This window comes from Peromyscus leucopus, unplaced genomic scaffold (assembly GCF_004664715.2).
Source record: "Peromyscus leucopus breed LL Stock unplaced genomic scaffold, UCI_PerLeu_2.1 scaffold_854, whole genome shotgun sequence".
In the NCBI taxonomy this organism is placed as follows: domain Eukaryota; kingdom Metazoa; phylum Chordata; class Mammalia; order Rodentia; family Cricetidae; genus Peromyscus; species Peromyscus leucopus.
This window is the reverse complement of record NW_023505788.1, coordinates 5795-16888: the sequence shown is the minus strand read 5'-3', so window position 1 is coordinate 16888 and position 11094 is coordinate 5795. Positions and strand designations below refer to the sequence as shown.

The window sequence follows — 11094 nt, the reverse complement described above, 5'->3', positions numbered from 1 at the left end:
TCCAATGTTTTGGACATTAGATATTTGTTCTATGCACAGCTGGCTCCCCAGAGCCTGGTCTCTACAGCTTTGTCTTCGTCACACCCTTTCTTGCTTGCACGGAGCTTGCCTCTGTGAGTCTGCTCCTGGCACGGTCCCTGCACCTCATCTGGTCCACCTGCATGTGATGGCACAGCACACTCACTAGACAGGGCCTGGCACTACTCTCCTCCCCCCACTGCCCCCAAGAAGATGCTGCATAACAGGACAGTCTCATTATAGACAAGCTAGTTTTCATAATTGCTCCTTTGCATGTATTCACATGATGCTATTTTTTCCAGGTGTTGATTGATGTCTATTCAAAATGAGCATGCTTGGAGGAGTTCCCCTGCAGCAGGAGCTGTCTGTGCCCTGCCTGGCTCACTTTGGCACCCATATCTAAATGTGCAATCAGCTTCTTACTATAAGAACCAGTGACTCTGCCGTAGAGATTTCAAGAGCATGCTTGACTGATGGAGAGACAAATTAAAATCCCTGGATTTCCTGTTCTTTGAGAAATATAGAGAGGTTCTTGCTCTCTGCTTGGCACAGCACTGAAGCATGGGCCAAACCAGAGTTGGCAGGTTTTTCCTTTAAAAGGCCATATGGTAAACATGTTAGACTTGGTAGACTAAGTCTCCATCACATGGCAACTGTTCAGCTCTACATTATAAGGTATAAGCAGCCATAGCATAGACATACACAAATAGATGGGCGTGGCTCTGCTACCAATAAAATTTTTATCTGTATCGATTAAAACAAGAATTTCGGACTGGAGAGGTGACTCAGAGGTTGAGAGCACTGACTGCTCTTCCAGAGGTCCTGAGTTCAACTACCAGCAACCACATGGTGGCTCACAACCATCCGTAATGAGATCTGGCTCCCTCTTCTGGCCTGCAGACATACATGCAAGCAGAACACTGTATACATAATAAATAAATGAATTAGAAAAAATTTCAGTAACTTTTTCATGTCACAGCATACTTTTCTTCCCTGGATTATCTTCCAACCATTTTAAAATCATAATGACCAGTCTTACCTACGGGTCATAGGAACCCGATGGCCTTGGTTTACCCGCTGCAGTTTGCTGATCCTAACCTAAGTGGCTTTCCAGAGTCCCTGGAGAGCTGGGCTCATGGCCCACAGCAGGGTCTACTCATTAGATGCCTTATATTATTTCTCTCCCTTCCCTGGCTTATTCACCTACATCCCAGGATCGTCTTCCAAGAATGCTACTTGTCTCCGAAGCCCTTCCAGATTCCTACTCTGTTCTTCGATCTCTCACCAGACTGGCAAGTTGGGTTTTCTGCTCCCCTTTCTGCCTAGAGGAACAGAACATGGATACTTAGAGCAGGTCAGCTCTGGCAATCACATAGCACAGCACCTGGATCCGTATCCCCAGACCCACCATATCCATCAAACTTCCGAGCTCTTGACTCTCATCCCACTTCCATTAAGATGCCTCAGTGAAGGAAGTTGTCCTCTTGGAGTCACTGACATTGTGTCCTGAATAAGGTGTGTGTGTATGTGTGTATCAGTTACTTTTCTGTTGTGATAAGATGCCACGACCAAAAGCAATTTATGGAGGAGTTTATTTTGGTTTGTGGTTCCAGAGGGATTAAGAGTCCATTATGTCGAGGAAGCATTCCAGTGAGTGGTAGGCAGGAGCAAGAAGCTCAGAGATCACATTTTATACCGCAGGCATGAAACAGAGCAAGCAGACTGGAAGCAGACAAGACACTCTCAGAGTCTGCCCCAGTGATGTCACTTCCTCTGGCACTTTCTAAAGGTTCCATTACATCTCCCAACAGTGCCACAAGCTACAGGCCATGTATTCAGATACCTAGCCTATGGAGGACATTCCTCATTTCAACCTCCACAGAGAAGCAATGGAGACACACTCATTGAGTACCTGTCTCGTGATTGCCACTTAAGCTACAGGTGTGTGCTGTGCACTCTCAGATTCTCCCCTTCAGTTCTATAATGATGAGTAAACAGGAGTCCATATCATCCAGTTTGCAGGGTGGATACTAAGCTCCAGAGAGGGCAAGAGCTGTTGCTGCAGAGGGTGTGACCATTGGCTACCTAATGGCAGTACTGTGTGTCCTTATCTGCTGAGCTCTGAGGATACCGAAGCAGGCAGAGTAGAGGCTAAGCTGGTCTTAGAGCTCACAGGGCTCGCTTGGAGAGAATCAACGTCTAGCATGAGTTGATAGGTAGAAGTTATGCCTAAGAAAGTAGAGGAGAGAAGGCAAGACCACAGTGTGACCTTCGGTTCAGAGCCATATGGGAGACATCCAGAGATGGTCTCGTCTGGAGCTTAGAGTGACAGAGAAGCAGGCTGTGGGTAGAGGTGAGAGGTGAAGTTGCAGGCTAGAGGATGGTGGATGAACATCCCTAGGAAGTGTTCTAGATAGCTGGGCTTCATCCTAAGGCAATAGAAATACTCCAAGAGCCTTGAAGGCTTCATTGCTTCACCTTTTGCTCTTAAGGTCCCTCTCTGATTAGAACAGAGAGCTGACAGGAAGGGGGTGGGACTTGATGACTTGATAGAATGATGACAGTGAATGACAATAACGCATAGGTCTAGACAGGGGTCTGTATGGTGATATTTTATTTGTATTCAAATGTTATTTGTATGTTAATAAATAAAGTTGCCTAGGGGTCAGAGCTATTAGCAAGCCATAGGAAAGCAGGGCAGTGGTGGCATACACTTGTAATCCCAGCACTTGGTAGGCGGAGCTAGGTAAGTCTCTGTGTGTTCAGGGATACAGCCAGTATTGGATACACATGCCTTTAATCTCAATACCAACCATAGAAAACCTGGAGGTCTATACAGACAGGCCATGATGAGGTGGTCATGTGGTTGGGTTTACAACCAATGAGAAGGCAGAACAGAAACACTATAAAAAGATAGACACACAGGAATTAGCTCTTGTTTGGAGAGGTAGGACCACTGCAGGAGGAAGGGTAAGGTTTTAGCTCTTAGCTCTGACCTCTTGGCTTTCTTCTTTGCATTGGTTCTGTGTTTCTTACTTAATATGATGGTTGGTTACATCTACAGATCTGAGATGGGACCGGGCCAAGGTGAAAGGTAGGAGATTGGTAGGAATTGTATAAATTGGTAGGATAAGGTGACTGATTAGTTGGATGGGTAAAAGAAAGTTTTCCAAGTGTTTGCTTTGTGTAACTGGCTGGAGAGGGTGGCGGGGGGTGGGGTGGCACCTTCCTCACAGAGGGGCAAGGAGGCAGACTTAGTGCTGACGTCAGTGTTAACAAACCCAAGTGTGCGTGTGCTCAATTATCCATCCAACAGTTTTGTTGGCGTGCATCCTACATGCCAGGCACTGTCACCGAGAAGGCACTGTCAGGAAGTGATTCTAAACCTGGGGCCATAAGGAGAGTCGTGTTTGGCGACAAACACGTGTTTCTGCCGAATAAATAGAATCTCACTTTAACTGAAAGAAGAGGACTGCGGCCACACCACAATATCAGAACCTTGCACATCGGGGGTGGGGGGTGGGTGGGGGAAGCCTGTCACCCAGACAGCTGCGATGGTGTGAGTAGGTGTCCCACAAAGGCTCATGTGTGAGAGGCTTAGTCTCCAGTTCTCGATGCTATTAGGAGAGGGTAGAGCTGTTAGGAGGATCGTCCTTGATGAAGGGAGTTAGGTCACTGGGGGCATGCAGGAAGCCTTTCTGCTTCCCACCTGTCATGAGATGGGCAGCTTCGATCCACTACGTATTCCCACTGTGGTGTGCTGCCTGCCACAGGCCCGAGGGTAGTGGGGCCAAGTAACCACGGACTAAGATTTCTGAAACCGTGAGCCCACATGAACCTTCTTTCCTCCTCGTGAATTGATTATCTCGGGTATTCTGTCACAGTAACAGAATGCTAACCCAACTTACAGCAAATGAACAAGAGAGATGGAAATAACACCGAGTGGTAACACCCCTGATTTCCTCTGAGCCCCCACATCTGGGGCTGCTTTCCAGTTCCAGTCAACCCCAAATACTCCGTTCCTGAGTGTGCGGATGCTGCATCCTGGAAACGAAGCAAGGGCTGATAGTCACATTTTCTGTTTTAAGACAAACTTCTGGGCTTTGGAAGGGGTGGCGGTGGGCAGGGAATAATCAAGCGATTGCTAAAGGCCAGAGACTCTTCCTCAGTGATCTCCTGGATGCTCTGGAGAGACATGCATCTCTCTTTGCCGACATCAGCTATCCACGAACGTTCCTCTACCACCAGCACCTCACAGCTTGACCTCTCAATTGGGATTTCAAACGTGGTTTCTGGCCAGTCCCTGTATATGTCTTCTGAATCCGTGTCCCTCAGGGAAGCTTCATCTTTGGCTACGAGGCACTGTTCAACGATGATATTTTCAATTCTCAGCTCCTCAGTTCCATACAGAGGGTCTCTAGCCATGGAAAGATCTGGGCTGACCACTCTGACATGGCATGGCAGTTTTGTGACTTGGCACAGCTCCCGCAGGGTCCCTGGTCCAGCATCATCGAACAGCTCCAGGAAGTCTCCTTCTGTGAACAAGGGTAGTTTGATGTGGGCCTTGGTGGCAATGTTCAGACACTTGAGGACCTCCACCCTGTGCAGCTCTCTGTCAATCTCCGCAGACACCACGCTCTTCTTCAGAGCCAGGAAGCACTCATTGGCTGTGAAAGATGCCAAAGGCCCCAGGCAGGAGGTGTAGTCCCTGGTGGACCGGAAGCAGAGCTGTCTATGTTGCATGGCTGCAGCAACATCAGAAACAGCACAAAAGTAGCGACCCCTCCTGAGTACCAGACCCTGATAGGTGTAGGGGATGAGAAAGCACCTCCCTTTCTGTCCTTGAGAAATCTCCGTGGCGAGGAACTTTTTCACTTCTTTAGTCCTGAGGATGGTTAAGAGCTGCCCACACTTCAGAGGCTTCGTCAACGCCTTGTTCTCCGACAGGACCACACTCATTATTTTAATTCTCACTGGGAATCTGTTTGTCTCCATACCGTAGATTTGTCTCATCGTCGTCAGTGTGAGGGGCTGACAATCCAAGCGGGTTATCTCGGTAATATGGATGTCCAAGTCGGAGGGGATGCTGACCTGGTTCTCACCTGGGAAAGTCAAAAGGCAAACAGCATGAGGCTTTCGAGAAAGGAGTGAGTTTGGAAGGAAGCTCGGGTCATGCATTCATAAATTTGTTCATGGGTCTACACTTTATAATCCTTTCCTATTGGCTGTAACATTTCACCTAAGAGAGTCACATAATATGTTAAACTGACTGATGGCAGGACAGTTCAAGCTTTCTTTCTTTTTCTTTCTTCCTTTCTTTCTTTCTTTCTTTCTTTCTTTCTTTCTTTCTTTCTTTCTTTCTTTCTTTCTTTCTTTCTTTCTTTTTTTGTTTTTTGAGACAAGGTTTCCCTGTGTAGCCCTGGCTGTCCTGGATCTCACTCTGTAGCCCAGGCTGGCCTCGAACTCACAGAGAGCCACCTGCTTCTGCCTCCCGAGTGCTAGGATTAAAGGCTGCCGGCCAGCTCAAGCCTTCTTTTGATGTGTGATCCGTCAGTGTAAAAACGCAATAGTGCAATTGCATTCTCTATCAAAGACACGAGGGGCCCGGCTTGAAAGCATGGGCAGAGCTGAGTGTGCCGTGGCTTATTGTGTTTCTTCCATATCCACAGTCCTCACCAAGACCCCGGGCAGCCGCGGAAGCTCTTGCTGCCCTTGTCTGTGGTTAAGACTCAGATGAGACTTCTGGTAGCTCTTGGGAGAATCAAGTGGCTTCTAAGACAGGTCATCTGAGAAGACTTTAATACAAGATTGAAAAAACAAATCTCTGGACAGAGCATGGGAGAGAGTCCCAGAAACCAGTTACCCTCCCCTGTGTATTTAGCAGAACCAGCACAGTCTAGTTGGGGCACTGGGCAGCAATGGCGTTGGGAGTCCCTCCTCCTTGCTCACTTTCCTGAGTTCTCCGAGAACTTCCATTTCTTCACTGACCATCATGTGAAGGACGGAACCATCTTCACAGGTCAGCCCCAGGCTCTGGGCTGGAGGAAGAGGGGCTTTGAAGGCTAGAATAAAATGATGGCCCCGGGCTGAAGAGATAGCTCAGGGGTTAAGATCACTGGCTGCTCTTCCAGAGGTCCTGAGTTCAATTCCCAGCACCCACATGGTAGCTCATGACCAAATATAATAAGATCTGATGCCCTCTTCTGGTGTGTAGGTATACATGCAGAGCACTCATACATAAAATATAAATAAAATAAAATAAAAATGATGGTCCTTAGAGTGGGATGGGGGAACGGGATTTGCTTGGAGCCAGATAGGAAGGTGCAGACATATGTATTTCAACATCATTGTATTTCAGAAGGATGAATAGGAGTCCATCACAGTGTGGCTGTGGCCTTGAACTCAGCATCCTCCTGCCTCAGTCTCCTGAGTGCTGGGAGCACAGGCTTGCAGAGATTTCTTTTGCTTAAACAAACATATTTTATTTTTATTTATGTGTATGATTGTTTGGCTGCATGTATGGATGTGCCCCGTATGTGGAGGCTGGAAGATGGCATCGAAACTGCTGCAACTAGAGTCACAGACAGTTGTGCACCATCACCTGGGTGCTGGGTCCTGAACCCAGGTCTTCTGCAAGAGCAACAAGTGCTTTTAAACTGCTGAGCCATCTCTTCAGTCTCCTTGCTTAGATTACCTTTAAAGATGGAAACAACAACACATGGCTGCTAAGGTGGTAGTTTTGGGAGGATCTCTGTGTGGTCTTTCAAACCTCAGAAGTCCCACGTGGGAGATGGCCTTGAGCAGGCAAGGAAGCGATCGGACATGTACACAGCACAAGGAGCAAGTAGCTGCCTCCAGCGTCTCATCCCTCCCCTCTTAGGTTTCCCTCAAAAATTAAAATGTGAAAATGACCAGAAGGTTTGACTATGTGTATCCTTTTCATCACCTCTGAGCTATCTTGCTGGCCTGCCAATAATAGTTTTTGAAGATGAAATAGGTTTATTGTTTTTTTTTTAAAGTGAGTAAGCGAATGTGTTTTCAATTTCCCAGTTAATTTATAATACAGTCGCTTTGGTTAGAAAAAAGACTTATTTACTTTTATTCACGTTTGTGTGCATGTGTGTATACATTTTATTACACACACACACACAAACAAATTATATATATATATATATCCTGTCTGTGTGTGGACCCACAGAAGCCAGGCCTTGGGTTCCTTGGCATCCGAAGTTACAGGCGAGTGACTTGAAGTGGTTGCTGGGAACGAAACTCAGTTTCTCTGGAAGAGCAGCAAGTGCTCTGAACCACTGATCCATCTCTCTCAACGTCACTATTCATAAGTTCAGCTCAAATAAACTGATGTCTGCGTGACTCCTGGCCACGGTTACGGCCTGTGTCACAGAACTTTGTTGTCGTCCTCTGTCACTCAGGGAATAGGAAACGCTGGTCTCACCACAGTGCTGAAAACATGAACCAAAAACCAATTCCAGAGTCTAGATTTGTTCTTCAGGGATCTTTACCAGCCTGGCTAGGTCTTCTCTGATGGCAATACCAAGTCAGGTCACTTTCCAAAGCTGTCTTAAGAGCCTGGCCTTAATTTTTGTCAAACTTAGTTCTTCTGGACTAACTCCACCGTTAAGTGTGTTGGGCCATGGTCTAGTCCACAGTCATTGTCACCTAGATATCTCAGTGGGCGACGCTGATAGCCCAGGATTTAAGGGCTTGTTCAAGTGCGATGTACACTGACCTGTCAGTGACATTAACCAAAATTTTATTAAAAATTAAAAAATATATATTTAAAAAGATTTATTTCATATGTATGGTTGCTTTGCCTACACAATGTCTATGTATCACGCACACATCTGGTGCCTGCAGAGGCCAGAAAAGGGTGCTGGGCCCCCATAACTGGAGTTGTAGATAGTTGTGAGCTGTCACCTGGGTGCTGGGAATCAAACCTGGGTCCTCTAGAAGAGCATCAGGTGCTTCTAAATGCTGAGCCAAGTCTCCATCCCCACAAAGAATGCTTTTCTGAGGTAGAATCTTACTGTTTCCCAGGCTATTCCCAAACTCCTGGGCTCAAGCCACCCTTTGTCTGTGTCTCCCAAGTAGCTGGGCCGACAGGAACACACTACTACACTGGGTCGAGCCACACTCAAATTTTAAGGGTGTTTCAATTTCTTTGTCTCTTTGAAATCAGCTCCACCTTATTTCTTTTTATTTAAAAAAATTCAACAAAATTTTATGTATATGGGTGTTTTGCCTACATGTACATCTATACCCTGCATGTGTGCAATGCCCACAGAAGCCTGAAGAGGGAGCCAGATCTCTCGGAACTGGAGTTACAGACAGCTGTGAGCTGCCATGTGGGTGCTGGGAATTGAACCCAGGTCCGTTGGATGAGCACCCAGGGCTCTTAACCTCTGAGCCATCTCTCTAAGCCCTCCCCACCCTTTCAGTGCTAGGGATTGGACTCAGGACTTCACACACGCTAAGCACATCGTCTACCACTGAACCGCAGCCTCAGCCCTACCTCGATCGTATTTTTAGCAATAAACACTGTTCATTCATCTTAGGAGAAGCCGTATGCTATATATCTCAGAAGCCAGAGTGAGATAAAGGGGGAAACGTCCCAGCAAGAATGCATTAGGAAGAGGCCTGGATTTTGGGTGATTCAAGTCAGTCAGAGAGATGCTTCCAGAGTCTGCCACACAACCGCACATGGGTGAGAGAGCCAGTCCTCACCCCGAGGTCCCCTTGGGACCGCTAGACCCACCACTTCCCGTCACTCTCACGGCTCTTCTTGTTATTACTTAAAAGGCCAAGCAGATAGAGAATAAAAAATGGACATGGAGCTAGGGAGACATCGCGGAGGAGTGAGGGCTGGGGGAACAAGCTACGGTCAGTCTAAATACAGCCAATAAACAAGGTTGGAGCACAAATCAAAGCAAAGTTTCTGTTGGAAACCCGGCAATGGAAACTACGAACACTCGAGTCCTGCCATGGAGCTAAATTAGTCTTTCACAAACATTGCCCACTTAAAGGGATCTTCCAGCCAGCGGCACTTTAAGGCTGTTGTAAATTCCTGTTTAATATAATGCAGCATTTCTTCCCTGCAAAGGACAATAAAGCAATGCAGCCTGTGAGACGATAGGGAAGCGCACTGGAGTCTGGCTTTCCCATGGACTATAAACAAAAGCATAAAATTAATGGGTGGTGAGGGACTAGCTTTTATGATAACATAGAAGAAAATACATCAATAATAAATTCACTCAAAGGAGAGACTTTTTTTTTTTTTTTTAAATCTGCTCACAGTCCATCTGGCTGTCACCACGGTATGGAGATTTATTAAGGGAATCAAATTAAAGCATCCTAAGTCTACTTCAGGAAATGTGTTTAAATATATATGATGCTAAGAATATAATAATGGGTGATGGGATGGAGTGGGTGTGTAACTAATCGGATACATCACCTCTGGAGGGGAGTGTGTCTTCAGCATCTAATAGTCCTGCATAAATCAAGACGTGAAGCCAATGAGGTAGGATGTGGCCACTTTCTGAAAATGGAAGCTTGGCATCTATTCCTGGGGTTCCTTAACCCACCCACCAATCTACACATCTGTGGACCTTGGCAAGTTGCCTGCCTGCCCAGCCTAGAGCGGCTGCTGTTTACCCCATCACAAGTTCTTGAAGCAAATACTCCTCCGTGCCTGTAGGGGGCAGCGTCCTTGCCTTTCTTGCTGTGGCATGGGTGTTTGGTTATGATCTGAGTCTGTCCTGTGAGAGTTTCTGTTTGGAAACCTGGAGAGGTGATATTAGACACGGTATGATCAGGATAGTTCTAGTAGCACCCTGGTTAATGCCCAAGAGAGGGTTGTAGACTGATAATACTGCCTCCTTGTCAAGTCTTCGTGTCCTGCCATGTGATCTTTCTCTCTTGCAAAAACCCTGCCATGATGCCACCTGCCATCATGTCCCCACCAGAGTTGGTGCCATGCTATTTGGGCTTTTAGTCTCTAAAGCTAGGGGCTATAAAACCTCATTTCTTTATAATTGTCCCAGCCTCAAGTTTTCTTGTTCTAGCAACAGAAAACAGACCAATGCGCGCTCCAAACTATTTCACCTTACTCACCGGGCAGATGTGCCGTCACTGAGAAATAGGGGTGCAAAACTAGATGGCCACTAAAGCGTTCTGGAACCAGGGGGTTGAGAAGCCTCAGGCGATGTTCTGCCTCCACCCTAACCCTGCGCTTCCTCCCTGCAAGCAGCTTCCACCGCACGATGGTGTCCATGGAGTAGAGCTGGTCATCCCGGCACTCCTGGAAGTAGCCCCTGCAGTCCATGGGCAGGAGCATTCTCAGGGGAGGGTCCTTGTCCAGCACCTCACATCGCAGCAGCCTCCTCCCCTGACTCTCTTCAAAGCCAATTAAGGATAGTGTTTCTCCTTTCCTAAGCTTCGTGGGCAAGTCATCTGTGGAGATGGGGACTAAGTTCTGGAAGCGGGGAGGACTTCTGTGGGTCATGGGACTCTCGGAAAGTCGGACAGAATGGACTAAGTCAGCCACAGTTTCAAACGGAACTGGATCTGCAATCAGCTGGAAGTTCCCTGCAGAGAAAATAACAGAAAGGAATGTTCAGGGTCTATCACGCACAGGAATAGTAAGACTATGGCTCCAAACCCCACACCATTTGGAAGTGCAGTGATGGTTATTATCATTGTTTAATACAGCTCTCTCACCTGCTGGATTCCAAGGACACAAAGGACCTTCCTAAGAACCATCCTTCTCCATCCTACAGCCTCTGTTGCAAATCAGCAACTAGCGCCTCTCCCCTTCGAGAAGGCTGCCACACCTCTCATCTCTCCCCTTCCCAAAGACCACCGCACAACCTCCAGCTGCCATTCCTGTGCTCAGGACCCCCTGGTATCTTCTTGTCGTCACTCAGACCACACCTGTCCCTAGCTCTTTGTTCCCTGCAGCCTGTCTCCCACCACTGTCCCCAGTACAGACACACCTGGCAGTTACTCCCGAACACGCACACTTCTCCTCATCCGACAGTCAGAGCTTTCTGGACTTCCTGC

The 11094-nt window shown here is 47.3% G+C and overlaps 1 protein-coding gene across 1 annotated transcript; it reads right to left on the bottom strand.

Moving 5' to 3' along the window:
* Positions 1–3927: 3927 nt before the first annotated feature.
* On the bottom strand, positions 3928–10620 carry LOC114710680 (protein THEMIS3-like; the record flags this gene model as incomplete). The annotated part of the gene is made up of 2 exons (XM_037202006.1): positions 3928–5120; positions 10147–10620. Coding segments are annotated over 2 exons (1493 nt in total), but the record flags the coding sequence as incomplete, so codon positions are not given.
* Positions 10621–11094: the final 474 nt, after the last annotated feature.